The following is a 23,416-nucleotide window of genomic DNA, read 5'->3' as shown; positions in this document are numbered from 1 at the left end:
TACAGCAGATGAGTAGTTAAAATCATTAGTATAAATATGCAAATGCTTTGGCAATTTCCAAATCTTGAATTTCAACCCCAAGCCAAATAAAATACTTTTTCTCAACTTTCTATGCTATCCTCCTTGGGAGAGGGTTATCAGCAAGGTTATACATCATATTTTAATCACAAGGACCCATGGATTTGTCAGACAGAATGTCCAAGAAATAGGTGCCAGCCAATTATGCTAATGTTTTGCAGTGTGACAGTACATTTTACAGACTGAGTTAATATGTCCTGCCTGTGAAAGAGAAAAAAAATACTTAAATCAGCTATTACAAGACTAGAGCTGAGGCAATAAAGTTTTTGGGTAATCCACACAATGAAGTATTCTGATTATTTCGTACAAAATCCAGGGAAAACCTCTGCTTTCTGAAAAATTCACAGCAACTGGTAATTTTGCTTCTTGACAAAAAGTAAAAAAGTTTGATTTATTTTTTCAAAATACTTAGAAGTCTAGTGCATTCCACTAATAAGAAAGGAATTACACAGAATATACTCTATGCATTTTATCCTTTAAATAAGAAGCACAATTTTATTTCTAGTATACAAAGCACGTGTTCCTTCTGGGAATCATTTAGAGGAAGAATTCTCCCATTTAAGGAAAAATTGTATGGGAGATGCTATTAAAGAGGCTATTTTCCAAAATATTAATATTTATGAATCTACAAAGAGGACATGAAATAAAGATTCTAAAATATTACTGCACTGATAATTGTACAATTTAACTAGTGAATTCTCAGAACTTGCACATTCCTCTGATTTACTTTCAGGCACCTACAAAAATACCCATAATGTGTTGAATAATGGAGCTAACCAATAAAGCAGAAATTTGCTAATCCAACCTAGATATGCTTATAGCACTCAGTCTGGAGCACCAAGCATAACCAGATATCAAAACTGAAAAAAAAATTACATAGTTCTTACTGTATTGTATACAAATCAGTCCTGATCTATGGTGAGATTTACTGGGTATAACATAGTGCATTTCTTGGAAATCTTGTTGCTAAGATTCATTTCAAGTACAAGCACTGAGTATGATTAAGTTTTGTATCAGGATTCTTCTTATCAAGCAGTAAGTAAGTACTTATCAAGCAAGTAACACATCCTGTGCTCTATTTATTAGGACATAAAAATATGGATACCGACTCTCAGAAAAAAAAACCCTTAAAACACTAAACTCATTAACCAAAATAGCTTTTCTGAGATTAATATACTAATTCCATAAAGCCCACTTAGAACATCCCCTTTTCATTATGCAAACAGCTATCATCTAACATAAAACAATGTGATTTAAGAAAGGAGCTACTAAAATCATAATAGCTTTGCCTACATGATTTTGCAATGCATATATCTACTGTGTCAGATTCCTTTATGCATATTTCTTAACTGTTCTCAGGTCACCAGTTTTTTGTCAGCACATACTTCATAGGACTGTCAGTAGAAAAGCAGTTGCTGAATTCCTGCCATGATCATTGATCAAGTTTCTGTAGTAGTGACTGCCTATGGTTTTCAGTAAATGCTATTATTTTCAATCAGACTTAGTTACTTGCTACATTCTTTGTCAGCAGAAATGGGAAGTCCATCACTCTGTAGATGGATAAGCCAAAGCCCTTTTCAAGGGATGTCAAGGACCCCTTCCTTGTAGTACATAGGGAAGCAGACAGTAAAATATGTAGAAAATAGAAGAAGCTCTAGAGCTGGATGATCACCATATCTGATAGTGTTGATAAATAAAGCAGAGACACATTACAGAATCATCTATGTCAGTGTTTCAGTTCAGACCCTGAATTTTTTTATTTTTGTGGGGATTTTTTTGTAGCCAAAAACCTGCACTGAAAGCTAGATTCCAGGCAAAGGAATTCCAGACAAAGGTCTTAGCTTCACATTAAACTAACCCAAAAGGTGTGTTTCAGGGACTCTTAGGTGCTTCAATTACAAATGGGTTCAGCCTACAGGCCCATACTAGAGTTAGACCAAGGCAATTTCCCCAGAAAAATATCTAATGAAGGCCTGGGGTCCTCAGACAAATTCTTATTTCCATGCAGTGCTTGCTAATGTAGCCATAGCCTTAGAGAAATTACAGCTAAATCAATACTATAAAATATATTTAAGGAAAAAAACCACTGCAACTTGCTATTCCCTAGAAAGCTGTATTTCAAGATGCAAGGATCATTTTCATTGTAAACGTCTCTGTGTGACAGGCTGACGTTTATTCTTGCACCTGTCTTCACTCACACAGACTGACTGGACCTAATAATTTTACCACTAATCTCCTGCAACCTGTGAGCCGAGACCCAGAAGCAAAAGGTGTCATGAAAGCAGAATTCTTACTCAGAGAAAAATGAGGACAGTTTTAGGTCAGGAGGAAGGTTTATTTTGCTTTTCCATCACCCATGTCAAACAACAGGCTGAGAAAGCATGCAAAGGTGACTCATTTTGCTTCTTCTCTTTTGGGTAAGTTACTTGACTGGTGAGAAGCATTACAAGAGCACAACAAAAGAAGTGGCATATATCATGGGGCAAAATGGTTGCCCTGTTTTGAAAGTTGAGACTGAAGTCATTGCCGAAGGCTAATAATTGGGAAATGAAGGCCTCTCTGTGACAGCCTGAAATTTCTCTGGATTCACAACGTATCGAGAGAAAATACAATCCGGAGCTCTGAATGTCAGCAAATAATTGGTTTTGGTACCATCTGTCCCTAACCCAGTCTGTTGGGGTTGTAGCTCTGTGCAAATTCACTCTGTGCTTTCTAGAGGGAGCCTCAAGAACTGATCAAAGGTAGCAAAGGCACCTGCTACTTTCCCTGAAGAGAATTTGCTTTTAGTTACCTTCATTGTTTCCAAAATTTTTTGTTCCTTTTCTCCACTGATAGTATCTTTATACCTAGATTTTCAAAGACTAACATGTCATGGCATTACTGGAACACAATATTATTCTAAAATCAAATGCAAGCTGTGCTGCTAGGACTAATGAATATCCCTCTTTTTGCTGATCTTTTCCAATGAGGCATGCACATAAACTCTTTTTCTGACACATTCCCCCGTACTCTTGCAATTTAGAATATTGGTTTTATTTGTTTCACATATATTAGCTTAAATAGTAACAATGTCCTGAATAACCAAATGTTGACTTAAATTCACAAACAACAGAAATAATCTCATTCCTTTTTTTTTCCTCAGACAATGCAGGAAGCAATTACATAATCCATTTCACTCCTTATACTTGCAAGCATAATTCTGTTTGCCATATTGTAGCTTCTGCCAAACTCTGTTGCTTCTTCCCTCAGAGAATACCTAAACTCTCCCTTCTTTTCTATTCTGATCAATTAAATTCTTGGTTTTATGTTAGTGAGCATAATATTATTTTTCTATTTTGTATTTTAGTCATTTGGGTTTGGGACATTTTTCAGTTTATGCAAACCTGCATTTAAAAATTTAGCTTTCTTTACAGTTCACTCCAGCCATATCCATGCTTTCTAAGAGGTTCCAGAATAATGGAGTGGCAGTTCAGATGAGAAACATATTTGATATAGATTCTTTTTGCTTATTGTGTATATGTGGCCACACTTCTGGCACATAAGCAACACATAAGATATGGAACTGGGCACTAATGGCAGGAAAGGGAAATTCCACTACAAGAAAGATTTTTAAAGGCCAAATCAAGTTCTAAGATGTAGAGAATGAGACAGATTCTAAAATGCAGAGGAAGAGACAAAGGGTAAATTCACTAAGCAGACTGAAGAAAGAAATATTGAAAAATCACGGTCCAGAAGAAACAACGCCAAATCTCATAACACTACAGAAGTAAAATCTGTAGAAGTTGTAGTGCAGCTGAGATAGCCAAGGAGATATACAGAGGAATACATTATTAGCAATAAAAAACTCTTGGAAAACAAACAGAGGATATTCTCTAGATGGTCAGAGCAAAGGAATGACTGCCATGTTACAGAAACAAAGCATAATTTTTGGATGTTTCCGTGGAAAAGTACTGTGTCATCCATCAGTAGTGCAGACTGAAAAAAAGGTGCGGGATGATTAATCAAAGTGTAATTCACAGATCAAGATGCACAGAGCCTTAGAAAATTAGATATCCCCAGGAAGAGGTGGTATCTACACTTACTGAACTCAGAATGCATCTACAAGAAATACAGAAGAAAAAAGTATATCCAACAGCACATCCTCTGTACAAACTCAGATCTCCTTGGTTGATTCATAAGGGGACAGCTGTCAAGCAAATTAAAGCAAAAGAAGTTTCCTTTGAAACTCATAGAAGATGTAAGAGAAACAGTACTGAAGCAAAGAAATGTTAATTCTGAGCATCATTGTAATGATGATTGCTCACAAGAAAATAATACCCCTCATGTATGATTGGCAGACCATGAGAAAAGATAATAGTTTGTCATACTGCTTGATGATGAGAGTGAAACAGCAATGAAAACAATTGGTGGTGAATTTTTTAATACAGTCAAGTGAAACAGTATGCATTATACTCAAATACAGCAGTAATAGAGAGAGGCAAGAGTGAAGGATGGAACATCCAAAATAACCCTTTCACACCCTTTGCCCTTAACTACAGTCCCTGGCTTCAAAACTGGTGGTCTCCAAAGCTAGGACTTGATGAAGTGACTGAAGTGGGGAGGTATTCCCTATGTGTGGTTTGTGTGCATAATCTCAGTGAATATAGCAACAGGGAAAGAAAGTGAATGAGCCTAAGATTCAACAGAAGAAATGTCAGAGAAAAACAGTATTTGATCAAACCGTTTTGAAGCAAAATTTGGATTAAATAAGTATGTGTGCATTTTACCTGACTAAAAGGTACTGCATAGATTTCCCAGGGGTAGAACCTGAGGTTAAGACTACCCTTCGGTTACAATGTAAAGTGCAGTAAGTACTATTGATGTTTTCCAAGTATTACAAATTCTTCAGGAGGAAAAAGTTGGCAGCTTAACAAGGGAATGAAGAAATAGTCCTTTGGAGGATTTAGCAAATATATTGTAAAAACTTAGCTCAATACACATATTACAAATATGGCAATGCATATAATTGCATACATACAATACATGCTATCCAGGCATTCAGTATTTTACTGCAACAGTAAATGGAAAAAAAAATAATTAAGGAGCTGAATGAAACTAGAAGAATCTGGTTCCATAAAAAAGCTTTACTCTGATTGGAAGGACAAGGGAAGAGGACTGAGAAAAATTTAATGTGTAAATGATAGTTGTAGATCCAACATGAAAATTATTACATTTATTAAATTATGAATTATTATTGCACTTACTAGATTTAATTTTATTTTCTATTTCTAATATTTATTCACTTTTAAATAATAATATGAAAACTGGAAAACTGACTCCATTCTTAATCAAATTCTAAAAAAAATTATTTATATACTGTCATTAAGACTCAATAAGAAGGTGACCAAAAAAGGAAAGACTCAAGTAGGGATGGATGGAAAAACAACAGCATGGAGATAGATGGTAGGAAACCTCGCCTCAAAATGTTGCAGACCATAAGTAGCTTGACAACAGGGTAATGAAAAGAGAAGTTCCGAGCTGAATTATGACAGTACAAAAGTGGCTATTTATACAAGACATATTAAATCTGAGATTAATAGTAGAAGGGAAGACAGGAAATATTGCCGGGGCCCCAAGACTATTAGTTGTTACTTGAGGTGGACTTTCTAAGTTGGCCAGAGAAGAAAATACAGCATGCATAGCAAGTTGTAATTCACAGTGAGCATTTTACAAGCTTGAACTACGACCTGGGGGGATTGAAAAAAAGCACTATCAATGCAAAACAAAATTGTAAAGAATAAAGTCGTGGAAATAGAGGTTCTCAATATTTACTGTTCACGAAACACTCGGCAAGACAGTAGAACCTACTTATAAACTGATGTAAGAGTCTCTATGCTGGATTTTTCCATTAAATGGGTCTGTTAACTAAAAATGCAAAAAAAGCTTGACAAAGATACCTCTTATGGCTCAGACCCCAAAAAATCTGGAGCATGAAAAGGTCAGTGATAAAATTCACTCTTCATCGTGGTGGTGTCATAATGGGACTAAGTAAATTGAATGCTGTAATCACTATAGGATCACCAGAACTTCAAAAAAGGCACCAGGCTCCTTCTGTAAGCTACTACGGAAAACAAGAACTTTCTGAAGCCTTAATGGGTCTTCTGAGTTAAGGTGACTGATTAAGTGGACTGTGGCATTTGAAATATATATTTCTGACATAGGAATATTTTAGATAATAAACCAAAACAGACTTATAAACCCCTATGCATAATTTTAAGAGCTTTTTAAAACACATGCCAGTTAAATTTAAGAAGCACAATAAAACTTATAAACACAAATGTATATACATGCATACAAAAAACATCTGTTTTATGAAGTAGCACATACCTCATGAGGGTTATAATCTGGAGGTAACTTCTCTAGCATCTCATCAGCAAGATGCTGCACCACTGCTTCCCGGGTTTCTCCCCCTCTAGTACTGCTGTCTTTGGGCTGGATGCTCACTATGGTACTAAATGTCTCATTAGCCAGGTTGGTCTGGTAAGTTATATCTGCATTAGGGTGAAGTCCAAATACCTTAAAGTAAAAGGTATAAAAATTGGTGGGGAAAAAAGTGATTTTTCTTCTTAATTATATACATGAGACAATGCATGAAAATGGATAAACAAGGAAGAAAATTCTCAGCTCCATAAAACAATAGATATGAACAAGTCAGTGGAAGTTCTCCCCTTTAAATGGCCAAGGACCAAACCTGAATTACATGAAAACATTAACATTGGCTGCATATGCAATAGTGTTTTCATTCATATCAGTGGAGGGGTTTTTTTAACTGATCTCATTATCTTCACAAGGATCATGCTGTGGAATGCTATCAAGGGGTGAGAAGATTCCTTTCCTTTGGTTCAGACTAGAGCCTGTTGGAAATGTCTAATGTGGAAATTGACCCCTTAGCATTAGTTCTTTTGTCTCTATGGGTCTATCACTGTTGTACCAGCTCAATTGGATGCCCCTGATTATCTGACCAGTCAATACTCCTAACATGGTTTTGTACTCAGACTCTTAGGCTCATAAGTCATGGTGAACAAAATAATGCCCACATCTGAAGTACCTAAAGGTGGTGATATATTTAGGATATTTTATCGTTTAGCTATTTTGGTTGAAGCTTCCCCCTCCTTACTTCTTCTGAAATTGAATTATTTTATTTAAGATACAGCTAGCACAGAATTACTGCAAAGCTGCCCTTTGTCTGAATGATAATAGCTTTTTCAGAAACTTCCACTGAAATATCAGTAAGTCTGTAATTGTCAGATTGACAATTGCAACTCCTCTCCTGGAGGAATTATATGTACTGTGACTTATTTCACCAGCCCTCATTTAATTATAGCTATTACATATCTCTTACAAACTTTGAACCACTGATCTGACAGTGAGGAAGGCTTGCCCTCAAACTGAACAGAAAATCAAGCAATCTTCTGTTTCTCATTTTCCACATTTTTTCATACAATGAGTTTTCATATTTTACATTACATTAGAATTGGTATATTGCAAGAGGACACTTTGAGAAACCAGTATTTATATACTCTGAGGATGGAATTAAAAGGGCCATTTAATATTGTTACACTTGTAAATCTAGAAACTCAGGGACAAGGGATATAAGTGGCTGCAGCACTGCCAAAGCCAGCAAAGCTGCACTGATTTACACCACTTGGGAATCTTATCCTTACAACAGCACAAAGTACAGACCTAATACCACATTTAAGGGTGTAACTATAATAGCATGAAGGTAGATTCCAGATAGGATTTAATGTTTTGCAAATAGTGGTTTACTCAAACTGATTATTTAGAGCTGTAAAAAGAGAAAATACCAATGCACTTTATTGCACTTATATTCTATGTGGAAGGAAATACACATTTGAAGGTACATTCTTTTCTGCTTTTTCTCCTGCACAGTGAGGGCTTATTTGTTTGGTTTTGCTCTAGCAGATTTTGTGGCAATACTATAGCCCAAGTTAGCACCATGAAGAATATCTGCTATATCTGTGAATGGAGCCTTAGTCCAAGGGCTAACTTCAACATTGGAACAATATTAACAAAGAAAGGGAGATATGGGAGACAGATCTGGTCCTATGGTTTTATGCAAGTGATGCATGAAGAAGAAAGGAAAAAGAAACCAGTGGGTGGACCAGTTTTCTGAATGTCCTGTGTACTAATTAAGGACCCAAATATCTCACTCTTTTTGGATCTTTTTGATCCAAAATATCTGGGAATGTTGTTTAAAAAGAGAATGTTGAATTCTATCTTTCAGGGTTTCCCAGCCTTATGAATCATCAAAATCAATTTCTAAAGCTCTACACTCCTCTGAAATCACTCTATCATCCCTTCCTCAACTGGACAGGAGAGAGAAGTTACAACAGAAAGTCCATGGTCTGAGATAAAAAACAGGGAGAGATCAAACTCCAGTTATCATCACAGGCAAAACAGACTTGACTTGGGAAATTAATTGAATTTATGACCAATCAAATCAGAGTAGGTTCATGAGAAATAAAACCAAATCCCTAAAACACCTTCCCTCAGCCCCTCTCTTCTTCCCAGACTTAACCTCATTCATTCCCAAATTCTCTACTTTCTCCCTCCTGCTTCTGTAGGGAGACAGGGAGCAGGGAACAGGACATGTGATGAGTTCATCACATACTGTCTCTAATTCCTGCCTCCTCAGGAGCAGGACATCTCCCACTCTACTCCTGCTCCAGCATGGAGTCCCTCCCCCATAAGAGAGTTCTCCATAAACTTCTTCAATAGGCTGTAGCTCCTCCTGAACTGTTCCAGCGTGGGTCCCTTTCACAGGGTGCAGACCTCCAGGAACACTCTGGTTCAGAATGGGTCACCTGTGGGGTCCCATGGCTTTGGCCAGAAAATCTGCTCCATCACTCCTCTCCATGATGGAGTAGGTCTTGCAGGAACCTGTTCCAGCATGGACTTTCCACAGGGTCACAGCCTCCTTCAGGCATTCATCTGCTCCAGGGTGGGGGTCCTCCATGGGCTGGGAAGGAATCTCTGCTCCAGCACCTGAAGTACTTCCTGCCCCTCCTTCTTCACTGATCTTGGTGTCTGCAGAGTTGTTCCTCTCACATATTCTCACATCTTTCTTTCACTGAAGGCTCATGTGCAGCTTTTTATCCTTCATAAATACATTATCCCAGGCATCCCACCACCACTGACAGGTTCTGCCTTGGCCAGCAGTGGGTCTGCCCTGAAGCCATCTGACACTGGCTCTGTTGCACATGGGGGAAGCTTCTGCCAGCTTCTCACGGAAGCCACCCCTGTAGCCTCCTGCCACTGAAACCTCTCCATGCTAGCTCAATACACCGAGTTCGATTGCCCTTCTCAGAAGACAGTGTTCATTCTGCTCAGAGGATGAAATTTCATCAAAGGAGCAAGGACACTGCAAGCACACTGATTCAGTCTTTCTTAACTAAAAATGGAAAAGGAGTGAATCAAGTATACACTGCTTGGACTAGCACAGTATCCTTTGTGAAACTAAGAAGATTGGGAGATTAAAAGGTTAAAGGTCTTCATGAGCAATTTTGACAGATTTAAGAATGACAGAAGAAAGCCACAGCTTTCTTCCTAACAAGTGAAAATGTGAAGGACAAAATAGATGTTTGCATTCATGGACTTGCTTCTATTTACATAAAAGCCAAAGGTAAAATTCCCCTACCTCAAACCATACATACAGATTTTTTACGGGAATCAAAACACTTTAAAAATACATTGCAGCATTGTGAGATTGGTTCTCAAGTGCTTAAAAAAGCAGATCCTTGAAAGCAGCACCTGAAATCTGATAGAGCCAAGGTTCGTACACTGATAGGAACCACTTCATGAGCTGGGCTCAAATGGATCCCACTGATGCATTATCATGTCTGCATTTACACTGGCTTGGAAAAGGTGCATCATTGCTGGCACAAATACCTTTGCATTCTGCTTTCACAGTCTTCAGGGATTCAGAACTTTCCAAGCTTATTTTATGACCTTGGAAACTTCTCACCCTCTCAGCCAGCATATTATCAGTAAGTGAAAACCAGTTTTTTCTGTTCCACTCCGTCTATTTAATTTTAATAGAACATATTTCCAATGGCATTTATCAACTTAATAGAAATGAGACAGAAATTCAGACCATTCACTTCTGTTTCAATTTTCCAGAGCATTCTCTTCTGTTTTAGTTTTAACTAACTCCATCATGCGTGTCTGTACTGGAGGGAGCAGAAAGTCTCCATCCTCCAATCACTATGACCACTGTGATATGCACACGTTGGGTCATGTAAAACTGGTTAGAGCCAGGAGCTACCCTGCACCCTACCCGATCAATTCATGGCAACATCCATATCTTTCTGTTGTCAAAATGGATCCCTATTATAACTTGCAAAATTAAACCGTAGGGCTTTTTAGCTTTCATTGTTTCTAAGATTTCATGTCTGCTCAATCCCATAGAGAATTGTGAAACCACAAAATAGTTTGGTTTGGAAGTGACCTCTGAGGGTCATCTGATCCAAATCACTTGCTCAAGCAGGGGCAGATACAGCAGGCTGTGCAGTACAGTGTCCAGTCGGGATTTCAATGTCTACAAAGATGAGACTCCACAACATCTCTGGGCAAATTCTTCGTGTTTGACCACCTTCACTTAAGAAATTGTCCTCTTGTTCTCAGACAGATTTTCCTGCTGTTTAATTCATGTCCCTTGCTGCTTGTCCTTTCATTGGATATTATCAAAAAGGCTCTGGCACCATCTTTACAGCATTCCAACAGGATTTTATATACATTGATAAGAATGCTTCAACCTTGCTGTATAAACCCTCCAGAATATAATTAGGGTTGCTAAAAGTCCTCCATAACAACCAGGACCTGTGAATATGGGACTTTTTCCAATTGTTTGAAGAAGGCCTTATTTACCTCTTCCTGGTCAGCAGATCTACACTGAGTACCTGCTATAATGGTCTGCCTGCTAATCTTGACCAATGCACACTTGATTCTGAAAAAAACCCAAAAATCTCATTAAGTTATTCACCTGACAAAAACTCCCTTTAATATATTAAAATATTTTACCTCTGGTGTATCAATCACTGGCAACTGCTCTATGTGCTGGAGATAGTCTTCCACTGTATTGCCTTTTGGAATAACGTAACCTTTGTAGAAACAAAATTTTTCACTGAACATGTGCTCTCCAAACCAGACTCTTGCATATGTGTTCAGCAGTGCCTTGTCGAGGTCATCGGTTACGCGGCCACCGTACTGCACTTCTCCAAGCATGTAGCGAACACAGCTCCAATTCACTCCATGCTTGATACCCACATCATTCAAATGGTTCTGAACAAACTGCACACTGGCTGCAAAGTCTGCCTGATTAAATTCGTAAGGAATATTCCAGCCCAATGGGCCAAACTTTCTTCTTTCCTGTAAAATAGTTAGAATTAAAGGTAAAACACTGGTAGATATAAATTGTGAAGAAAGATCAAGTGCAGAAACATGAAATATGTTAATATGTTAATGCAGTAGTCCAGCTGTAATTCTCTTTCACTAACTTTTAAAAAAGAACATTTAACAAAGACAAGGCCAAACACTTGATTAATTATCTAGTAGCAAAATTTGTACAAAAAATAGGAATATCAATATTTTCACAAAGAAAAAAAATCATCTTTTTAAAGTATTTTTTAAATCTCTGAGTCTAGAACTATTGCATCAGAATTTCAAAAATTAAGCTACTCTATGATGCAAGGGTGTCCAAAATCATCAGCCATGGTCATTGTGTCTTCCTCAGGACTAGATATATTCCCATCACTGCTGTGTCTGCATGATGCAGATTCAAGTAGGAAAAGCTGCTTCTTAGTGAATCATTTACAGACTCAGCTGGCAGTATATAGCTTTTAGGACAATATCTAGTAATTCCTAAATTTTTCACAAAAAAAAAAATTGTTCCAAAGTGATACAAAGAAAAGCATACCACAGACTTCCACTAGATCATAATATATCAGAGCATAGATGCCACAGAGGTAAATTAACCAGGCTCCAAATATAAGTTAAGGATGAAAAGTTGTGGTTAATCCATAGAGCACTTTCTTCAGTGGAAGTCCTGAAAGTCAAGACCCAAATTCTGCTTTCATTTCCTCCTATGGGTTTCAGAGCAGAAAGGATTTATATTCACCCTCTTATACCTTCTTATTGTAAACACTGCAGTTTAAGGCTATGGTTTTCCAAACCATAAATTGTAGTTTTATTTAGTATGTTTTAATGATTTAAAATATTAGTAAAAGTCCAGTTAGTTGAAAGACAGATCACCTAGTCATTGTCAAGGACTTTAATAGAAGAGTAATTGACCACTGTTTGATTGTCCTTTTTTTCTCCTGAAATACATTCATTTTGGAGGTACAGGATCAACACGAGCAAAATTGTAAGTTCTAACACAGTTGCAGTAATAGATATGTTGTTTTCTTTCTTATTTCATTTGTGTTAATTTGCCAACATGGGACGTCACTTGAAAAATGTTTTTCCTTTAATAACAAGGTTCATTAATAAACTGGCTTTATGACAGAAGAGAAGAAATATGTTTTTAAACCTGAACAGTTGTGTGAAGAAATGCCACAGCATACAGCAATGGTTTCCACTGTGGCATTTTGCTCGCTCCCAGCAGATCCTGAGTAATAGCTGAGTACGTTCGTTTTAAGCCAGCTTTCACACCTAGAAATTAAATACAAAAATGTAATACATAAGTAAAAAAAAAATGCATGGAATCCATAAGTCCATAAGTCCAACCTCTTAAGCATAATTCTCTATTCCAATTTGCAGTATCATCTTACTTATATCTTCAAATAGTGTCTTAGAATCAATCAGCTGGTCATAGCAGGCAAACTTCAATAATTTGTTGTTTTAGGTAGATAACACAAAAACATTAATTTCAAGAGTCTGAAAGGAATTAAAATCCAGTAATCCTATTCTAAATGTTCTCAAAAGCAACTGAAATAGAAACATAACTATTTAGCAACTATATGGCAATAAAAGAGATACCTAACATCATATAAAACACGGCACAGGGTATCCAAGAGTTTGCTTTGATATCTTACTTACAATATGAGATTTGAGTTTTATTTAAGATAATTTTATTTAGATTTGATTCCTATAAAAATCTCAAAATTCTGTATGCAGGTTCTCCATCTGGCCCATAGGCACCAAGGTGACGAGATGAGACCCTAAATTCCTAGTGCAAATCTAAATATTTATGGAGGTTTGTTTGAGCACTGACATTTCATATCCCAGGAACAGCTTTAGGCAGTTGATACTGATCCAGTCTCAGCTTCCATGGAGTACAGAAGCTCAGCTGCTCCCAGATGTTTTCAGGCAGTGCTACTCAAGCATCCTTTGCCTTGGGCAGACAACCCAAGCATGAGTTACTGACATCAGGCCCCTCTTATGATACTTTCCACCTAATCAGCTTCATACAAGTCTAGAAGGGCAGATTTTAAGTTCAGTGAAAAGATTGTCCAAGTCGTCCTACTTCCTATGACACAATAAAAGTACTTTTGCTTTTGTTCATACTTCACAAAGATCCTGTAGAGCAATATTGAAACATAGAGCTTTTCAAAATATTGAATAGGTATTATAAGAGAGTTCCAAAATCAAACAAATGTGTCTTATTGTGTTGTGCTACCGATGTGGCGGGACAGTCTCAAGAAACTAAAACTGTCTATATTTCATCCTGACATAAAATTTTACACTGGGCTTTCTTTCAGCTGCTAAATGCAAGTTGCAAATTTGCTATAACTTGGCTTCAAAAATAGCCTCTTGGAGCTATAGGTTGTTACCATTAGAATGATCAGGAGGGGGCCACTGTGCAATAAAAAGATGCTGAGCTCTGAATTGAAAAGGGGGAGAAAATAAGAGGAAGAAGTAAGAAATTTTTATCAACAGACTGACTACCTTCTCTTGAGATGGAATATAAATGCTGAAACAGCACGTGTTTCACATCAAACATTCTGTAGATATCCTACTGATGTTCAAAGGAAGCTAAACACTGAAATAAGAGGTTTAAATGTCTGAAGCTTTAAATAGGACCTTGGATAAAAATTCTCAGCTCCTACTGACATCATCAACAGACACCAGTGGCAACACACACACACACACACACACACACACACATAAATATATAAAGGGTATATTTATTTATTTGTAGGCATTGATAAAATACCCCTTCTCTCCTCAAGGTTTAACAATAATCTTGGCCTCTCCTCCCATAGCATGTTCTCCAATCCCTTCAGCACCTTTGTGGGTTCTCACTGGACTCATTCCATTCATGTCTTTCTTACACCCCTATTAATACAGAAACATGAGTCCAAACTCCCAGTTAAGATGCAGATCTCCTACTGTGCTTCTGCACCTACTAGGTTAGGAAAGCTGCAGGCTTAGAGCTCAGAAAGCATGAGATGAACACCTGAATATGAGGAAACATCCTGGAAGTGAGGAAAGATCCTGGGTGTAAGGAAGTGCATGGAGACCCAGACGACATGGGGATGCCCAGGAACAGTAATGTCCAAGACCAGCAGCTTCAAGTAGCTGCACAGTGAAACCAAATTTACTTTCTGCCCGAGCTTCCTGGACCAGCAGCAATCTCTCCAATGGGAAGGGAAGACATTCCTACCTTGAGGAGATTCATTGGTAAATTTTATAGAGGACTGTAAAAGATTAATAGGAAACTCTGGGTGAGCCTCTGTAGTGATCCAGGTTCTGAAATCTTCACTCAGAGACTCTTTTGTTGTGATGGTGTCCATTAATTCATGAAGAAATTCCAAGCCAAGGTGGCAGTTCTGTAGAAGGAGCCATCCTCCATCTTGCATGCACTGATTTAGCAGGTGCCTTGCATGGACTTCCTGGCCCTGACCCATTGAAATTGCACGACATGGAATGTTCTAAAAATAAAAAAGAAAGTTTATTTTATATGCAATTCCTTAGAATTATACATGTGATACATTTCTTCCGTAGATACATGTGTAGTAACATTCTGCCACAAAGAAAGTCATTAATTTCAATGGGGATTAATTATAATAAAACAGAGTAAAGAAAACAAAACCAAAATAAAAAAGCAAAACCCTTCAAGTTTCCCTTACCTTCCACCTGTTGGAAGAAAACTACACCTACTGGAAATAATATGGTTTTGCTCATCTAACAAACCCTGTGGGATAATACAATCTGAAACATTTTTTCAGCTTTTTCAATATGTTTTCAAATAAAGCAAGACATAAATACAGCCTGACCATTCTTTTTCCTATAATGTACTATCTTGAGATAAGCAGATATTAGGGCTTCAGATAATAATTAATGCTCAGTGTCAACCAAAGAATTCTGGTGACTTTTACTGTCTGAACATATATGATTTAAATGTCGATGAAGCAGGTAGGACAGGAAAGATTGGTTCACATTAAAGCATTACTCAGGAAACATCCTGTATTGTTAAATGGCAGCCACAGATTCAGAGGATTCCAGTTTGGTAATCTGCTAGCTGCAGCACATCTAGGGCAGATCTAGATTCAGTAGAGAGAAATGCAACCATAGAATTCTGGAATTTTATGGCATCTTCTCCAGGGGCTATGGGAAAGTAAAAGCAGTTGTTCAGAAAACCAGAGGAGGATACAAGTTCTCACAAAGGGATCTGAAAAATATGAGGCTGAGATTAGGACCACATAAATCTGTTAGTAATGAGCAGAGCAGGCAGATTCTCTCTTGCTTATTGTTCTTGCTACTCCTGTTCTTTTTAAGTCTGGCTCAGGTTGGCTGCCTGACTCCTGCCAGGGAAAACCAGAATTATCAAACCCAGTTAAACATATTATTCTGCATACATGTTGAGGGTGAAAGAATTAATAAAGAGACTTTGTTTCATGGGCAGTTTCATATTTAAGACCTACAGCTGAGTATCCCTCATGGAGCGAGTGATGAGCTACATTACCAATCTGGGCTTATCTTCAGCTGGCTGAGAGTTACAAAGGTTAGTCTTGACCTGTACAGCTACTCAGCTTCTCTTACTGTGAAGCAAAAAGGAAGGAAGACATCCACTCCTAAACATCAGGGAGGAGGCTGCCCTACTTTGGCAGGAGAAGAAGGTTAAGCATATGGACACAAACTGTGCTGGGTCATTTGGCCTTAGGGTCAGAGAATGGGCCCTGACCTGATTTTCCAGAAGAGTATAAATACAGCTGCTGTATATGATCCCCCATATCCTGGCAAGATTTAAGGACATGAGAATGCCAAAGACAAGAAAGCAGTTAAATCCTACTCTCACTCAGATCAGTGAAACCTGAAACTGTAGCTAAAGGAAGCAAAGCTAAACAGCCAGTGAAGCTGGCTATGTGCCAGAGAACCAAAAAACTTTATCTTTTCTAAGATGCATCTGAGTACAGCTAGCACTCTCATAAGTCAAAGACTATGACTACCCCTGCATAAGAGTGCATAAATATTCAGAAGGTACATTATTCCCTAACAAAGCATCTACTCATAATTTGCTCTTCTCAGCAATGTTACCTCTCAAATGTACAATCATTAAAGGTTATAGAAACATCGAGAGAAGGGAAGAAATCTTTTTCACCATGAATTGTCCTCATTTTACTCTTTCTGAAAGAACTCTATCAAATGTCTGCATACAGAGCGTTTCTTTCAATAGTGAGTCATATCAGCATATCTATGTCATCTTAATACATTGCTATCCAGATGAAAATGCTGGCATTTTAGTCACTACAGTGGCCCTGACAGTTCTGTTGAAGTTTCTGTGCATCATTCTCTAAAAAAAGAAACTATCTCTACAATTTTTTAAAAATCTGATTTTAATGAAGTCGAAGTGCTGGCATAAGAAACTTCATTTTAATCCTGAAAGTTAAATTTTCTCACCATCTTAAAGTGAAAGAAAAGGGGGCATAAATTCAACTTGTTTTAAGATAGAGCCTGTTTGTTTATAAAAGAGATTATATAGCTCAGTAGTCACAGATATTGTTCTCATTTCCCTGGGAGAAGGCCACCTGAACAACTAAATTTTAAAGTGAAAAATAAATTCTGGACACAAATTTGAACATTACCAACAGCAGATAGCTGATTTATACTGTTAATATCATACTTAGAGGCACCATCAGTACTGGAATTCAATTTTAAGACTATAAATTATGACTGCAAAAGGGAAATAATTGAAAAAAGAGGTCCAAGTTTTTTGTCATTAAGGAAAAAATCCCAGCAGCACCACCACCACCCCCCTTCAAGATCAGGTTCCAGGTACAACTAACCCATATTAAAGAAAGCAGAGAAATCCCAAAGAAAGACAGGAACTAAGTATAATTTGTTGACATACTAGCAAAATAAACACAAAGCTCCCTTAAAAATGTTTATGAAAACTAAATTATTTCTAGATATGTGTTTCAAAAGCTAAAGAATTGTTGAAATGCTCAACTTCCACATTGTTATATACATTTTTATTTTTACAAACATCTGTGTTTAAATTTTCTTTTTTTTGGTGGCATTTGGATGGCTTTTGTAAACTTGAAATGTTTCTATATGCTGTGTGATTAGGTCTTTACCTAATCAAGGGATTAGAAAAGGACCTTGCAATTAAAGAGCTGTTGACTTTACAGGTGACACTAGAGGTGAACTTCAGGTTATGACAGCCTAGCTGATGCTGCCTTGTTCATAAACCATGTGTGAATAAACAAGGCAGTCCCTTTAGCTCGTTCACAACCTCACTTTCTATTTATTCTGTACACATTTCCTGAAAGCATGAAAACATATGAAGACTGTCCAGTGCAATATCCTTTTGGTCTGACAGCAGGCAAGAATCAAATTAATGACTTCAGATTTAAGATTCTTAAATTTAAACACTAACTGAGAGTTTGGTCATAACTTAAGCCGTCTTCAACACAGACAGCCAAATAAAGGTCCTGATTTTCAAACTGAATGAGCATCTCCACTTTTAATTAATAAGCTAAAGAGATTTGTGAGTCCTCCCCACTTTTGCAAGTATGTCTTACTCAGCATATACTAAAATCCCGAGCCATTAAATGAAGATGCATTCTAACGAGGAGGAAAATTTATGGAGATCTAAAGTAAATAACTTCTTCTTGGGAAAATTTTATATGCTGCTACATTGTGAACCATAAAACAGAGCACAGAGTGACTTAAAGTTATGCTGTTCTGTAGGAAATGTTGAATGCTTCCATCAAGTGCACAGATTGAATGCTAGGGTGTTAAAATTAGTTTCTCTTGTCACCATATTTACGATTTTTTTTCTGTATCTTCTTGAAATCATCATTACTGTCAGCTCCTACAGTGAATGCAACACAATATAAACCACAAATGTTGCTTTGTTCTCATAGCTCAGTACATTTACTAGGTAGTGGACTATCATAGTCTGCTGGATAAAGAGAGTGGTCCCACTGGAATCAAAGAACAGCTAAAAGCGTGGCTTCAACATTTTCATTTCCTAATAAATGCTTTTTGGCTAGTGGTCAAAAATTAACTTCCAGAGAACACTAGTATGAATATAAATATCATTACTTGAACAGCATTAAAATGTGGAAATATGACTTGTAGGGCAAAGAAGAGTTAAAAATGTCTTTATCAGCTCTAGCAATATCAGTATAGGAGGATACCTTTGATTTTGCAAGACGTTCTATATTTTCAGTAGGGTCAGACCCCACTGATAAAAGGCATGTCAAAGGTGTTCGACAGCCACTTTCTGTCCACATTGCTTCCATTTCAAGAATAAATCCTTCTGCATATTTCTCTCCAAGAGATTCTGCAATGTAGTGACGAGCCTGGAAAAAAAAAAAAAGTTACCAGAAAAATGTATCTATCTTTACCTTTTTAAATTTAGCATTAATTAGTGATGTGGGAGTTACCAATATCTACATTGGAGGGCAATGACTGTCTAAACTGTAATTTTTCAACTTTGGTCCACAGGAGGCAACCACTGAAATTCTCAGATAGCAAGCTTCAAACAAAGAAGAGAAAGAACTCTGCTCACGCAACAGCCATCCTGTGAACACTGTTCCTAGAAAATGCTAAATGGGGTTTTTTAAAGAACTGAAAAAAAAAAATCCATGCAGAATAGATCCAGTGTCAGCTCTGAGGACAGCCCAGATATTGACCCTATATTACTGCATGTCAAAAGTTGGTGGATAGCCAAACAAAAGAGTTTCTCTTTACCAGTTCCATTCTTAGGTCCCCTAAGTATGTATTGTTGACACTGTCTCTACAGCGTAGTGGATTAGCTCTGACCCAGTTACAATCTCCCATATATCTATTGGAACTTCAAACAAATTCTCCTGTCCAGTGGTTATCCAATTCAAGTCTCTTAGGCTGAATATCTATTTCTACAAAACTCAGCTCAGACTTGATCCTTAGAGGTCAAACCTTCTTTATGCCTCATTTTTTTTCTTTTCACAGACATTTTCTAAAAGAATTTCTAAAGCTACCTTAGTGCATGAAATTCTTTTTTACTGAGGTGATTTCCTAGCTATGTAATGACTCTCACAGATTCTGCAGCATGTATGATGAAGAGAAGCACTGAGGAAAAAGGTGGAGTGAGGAAGATGTTAACTGAAGGGGAAAAAAACTCTCAGTCACACACTATTAAGTGTAAATTTTATCCTAGACAGGTAAAATTTCTATTACTTGGGAAAACACAGTAGGAAAAGAAGAGATAAAGAAGAGATTAACAAAAGAGATCCCCTCTCTCCTCAAAAATCAAAATAATGACCTTTTCTTGCAACCATTGTTCAGAGACATCCTTTTTCAGAGAGGATTGTGCAAGACAATAACAAATAATTGATAAATGAGTTCACAGATCAGCAGTAGCAGGTGTATTATTTTTCTCTGTTTAAATTATGGCAGTTGGAGTTCCCATACTTCTCTCCTCCGTACTGACTGAGGAGCAGAAAATGAAAAAGAGTGGAGCGAGCCTTGTTGAAAAAGAGGCCCATGAAAATATGGTGTCCCTGAAATACAACACAGATGCTATCACAGCATGTAGCATGTAAAGTTAAGATAGACAGGAAAGAAAAACTACTACTTTCCAGTACAGAAAGGAAAAAAAAATGACAAGAGGGTATTCATAGGCTCATACATCTCTTTTACACCTACGTAGAGAAGAAAAATCAAAATATCACGAACTGTGGAGAAACTGTTAGTCTACTGCAGTTTCTTTTATGACATTTGCCATGAGGCAGCCTTAATTATTACTTTCTCAGTAGAGAGGGTAAGTAAACAGTTTATCTGCTGTTTTAGTGCACCTGTCATAAAAGTGAATTGTCGTTTTTTCACTGCTTCTGTGAAAAAGATCAGGGATGTATCTTTTGATTCACCAGAGGAATGCAACTTCCTTACAGGTTTCATGACTTGACTTTGAAAGCACCACAAAAAAAAAATTGGTATTCTTGCAGCTCCAACACAATTTGTTTCATGTTCTGCTTCCTAGTTCATTGCAATTAAATGAGTGTTCTCACACATCTTTTTTATGAGCATTTCAATAACTGATTTTTCAAAATAGCTCACTCTGCAACGCATATTATGGTAACAAGAAATTCAGAAAACATAAGTTTGGAACTAGCAGTTCTTCAGGAGAGGTCACATGGCATAACCACTGTACAAAAATGTATCTTACTTGGGCAACAGTGTGATCAGGGCACCAGCTGCGGACAAGGAGCAGTTTATGGAATTGATCCAGTAAGCTGTCATAGCCATCAGGAATAACAGATTTTTCAGGAGCTTCTTCATCAAACCAGGCTTTCCAAGACTTCTCATTCTTAACAATTTGCACCAGAAGTTGATTGAAAGGGTACAAGCTAGATAACTGCACAAGATTGAGCCATGTCGTGTCAAGGATCCACTTTTTTGGTTTTGGTTCCACAGAATTCATATCCAAGCTGGCACCTCCTGCAAAATGAAAAGTATTATAGACAAAAACAAACATTGTTAAACAGAAAAACAACAAAGTAATAAAAAAACATTTTTTATATATAATTCAGGGAGTAACATTTTATGTAAACCAGGATATGGAGACCTAGGATTTGCATGGAAGGAACACTTAAAACCTAATATCCCACTAATTTTTGTGCTGCTTCTACTCTAACTGTAGAGCTGGAATGAAACATGACCACCTAAAAGGATACTCAAACCCAGTTCTTCAAAGCAGATGTAGAATGGTTAGTCAGACTCCTTTCATCTTTACTAAAGAATAAGAAAGCACATGGTGCATTCATTTCCAGGACTGTGCAACGTCAACAGCCTCTTAGCTCAACCACCACTCAGCCTCGTGCCCATTTGCACACCCAGCACAGCTGAGCCACAGCTGAACAGTAACTCAGTGTTTGCCAAACAAACTGGGGTGTTTGGATGCCAAGCACCTGACTGCACTTGTCTTTGTACCAGATTGTGTTTATCTTATCTTGGAGACAGAGAGGCCAACCCCCATTAAATTTTACAAACCTTACTCAAATTTTTCTTTGTCATTGTCTCTGAGCAGTGACATACAGTGGTGACATAACTCAATGCAATATAAAAATGTTTTACAACAGCTAATAGACGTCCACTTTTTTTGTGCTAATAAGTCTGGTACAGCATTCATGTGCCTGCTCATCAGCCATCAAGAGAGCTTTTGCTGATTGTCTACAATCTCACAGACACAGATGTGGCAATTCGAAAAAGAGGCAGACAGTAGAGACTGTAAGTTCTCTTACAAGTAATGGACTTTCTCCCCTCCCCCCCCCCCCCCCATTCTGCAATGTATAACAGTTAATATAATCCTCATCTAAACATTATTTCGGTAACAAATAACCTATACTGCTCTTGCTTTGGAAAATTTGTCCCTCAATCCTTTCTTGCACTGTAAATGCTTTCATTCACAAGTTAAACAAACAGCAGATCCACAGGATATAACACGTTGTTAATGCAAGTACTGCAAAATCTGCAAAATCTGCAAAAAAAATATGAATTTTGCAGACATAAGTAAACAGGAACATTTTTAGAGAAATTACCTTTGATCAGTGTCTCAAACTCATTGTGTGAAATTTTCTTGGCCTGCAAGTCAATCTTCAGTGCCAGAAGCAATGTGAACAGGAACCTGTGATTTTCATACAGCCCTCGAACTGTGTACTTGAAGACTTCATAGGTGAGATGCTCGATTATATAAACTACCCTTTTTGCTGCAGTTTGAGATTTCTGAGATCTTTCCACTGATAGGTCAAAAATGCCAAGGAACTGCCCTAAAGATGTTTGGTACATGACATTAATCATGCTCATTTCCACAATAAGGAAATAAAGGATGCTACCACGACCTGCCACAGGCCGATACTCTTCACGTGCAGTATTGATTTTCACCTCTGTCTCCATTGCTGTGTTCAATTTTTCACTGACCTTAAAATTAATGGAAAAAACCATGAAGATTAAGTTGTATTATGTGGTTTATACTAAACGAGCAAAAACAAATGGTCTTGATTAAGATCACAATAATATTTTTAGTTGAGCTTTGCTTCCCTCTGCCAGTGTTTCAACACAGACATTGTGTCTTCATGTGTTGCAACTGTCACAATGGGAACTGATTCAAACTCACACCTGCAAAATATGCCTGGAATATAAACAGTATCCAGATAGCAGTTTAATTTTGCAATTTTTTATGAACAAAAAATTAGTGTTTCTACTATTTATTTGTTAAGAAGTCAAATATTATATAGTGGCTCTGAATGGAAAAAAAATAAAACAAGAATGAATAAAATATATACATACATCTTTATATATAACATCTTTAAATTACAATTAAAAATGTATCTGCAGTATATTCAAAATTCACCTCTTCTGCTGTTGTTTTAGTGATCCTTAAGACTTCTATCAGAGACTCATCTTCAACCAATGAGCCTTCTGTACTGGTTAGACGGCAGAGAAGATTATCTTCAAGCTCCTGCATTTTCCTCTTGTGGTATGTCACTTGTTCCATCAGTTTGATTCTTTCTGCTTCCAGTTCCTATATTCAAGAAATTTGTCATCAAAGAAAATTTAACATCGATTGAAAGGACAATTCCTTATAAAGACAAAGAAAACATATGATTTCATGCATGTCAGATTGGGGACTTTGTAGTCTTTCACATAAAATTCTGAAATATTACTAAATATTTCTGTACGAAAATATTTTATATGTATGCTGAATATATATTTTAAAATAATTGATATGTCTCCTGTGTTTATTTGATTGATGAAGGAGAATGAAAACACATCAGAATTACCAGGAAAATCTTCCTCATAGTAAGCTGCACAAACCACTATAGATAGTTTCCAATGGCAAGTGACAAAA

General features: G+C 37.1%; 1 protein-coding gene across 1 annotated transcript in view; it reads right to left on the bottom strand.

The window, feature by feature from the left end:
- The window catches only part of LOC102112159 (dynein axonemal heavy chain 5-like), a 151,066-nt gene that overhangs the window by 18,703 nt on the left and 108,947 nt on the right, over positions 1 to 23,416 (bottom strand). The window contains exons 66-73 of the mRNA XM_014255866.2: positions 22,919 to 23,089; positions 22,107 to 22,485; positions 20,735 to 21,006; positions 18,723 to 18,887; positions 14,741 to 15,008; positions 12,665 to 12,786; positions 11,158 to 11,505; positions 6,445 to 6,633 (exon numbers count right to left, since the gene is read on the bottom strand). Of these exons, the coding sequence (XP_014111341.2) occupies positions 6,445 to 6,633; positions 11,158 to 11,505; positions 12,665 to 12,786; positions 14,741 to 15,008; positions 18,723 to 18,887; positions 20,735 to 21,006; positions 22,107 to 22,485; positions 22,919 to 23,089 (1,914 nt within the window). The remainder of the gene's footprint in view (positions 1 to 6,444; positions 6,634 to 11,157; positions 11,506 to 12,664; positions 12,787 to 14,740; positions 15,009 to 18,722; positions 18,888 to 20,734; positions 21,007 to 22,106; positions 22,486 to 22,918; positions 23,090 to 23,416) is intronic.

This window comes from Pseudopodoces humilis, chromosome 1 (assembly GCF_049639895.1).
Source record: "Pseudopodoces humilis isolate 2021_Gansu_Grassland_sample_001 chromosome 1, ASM4963989v1, whole genome shotgun sequence".
Taxonomy (NCBI): domain Eukaryota; kingdom Metazoa; phylum Chordata; class Aves; order Passeriformes; family Paridae; genus Pseudopodoces; species Pseudopodoces humilis.
This window is presented reverse-complemented; position numbering and strand designations above follow the sequence as displayed.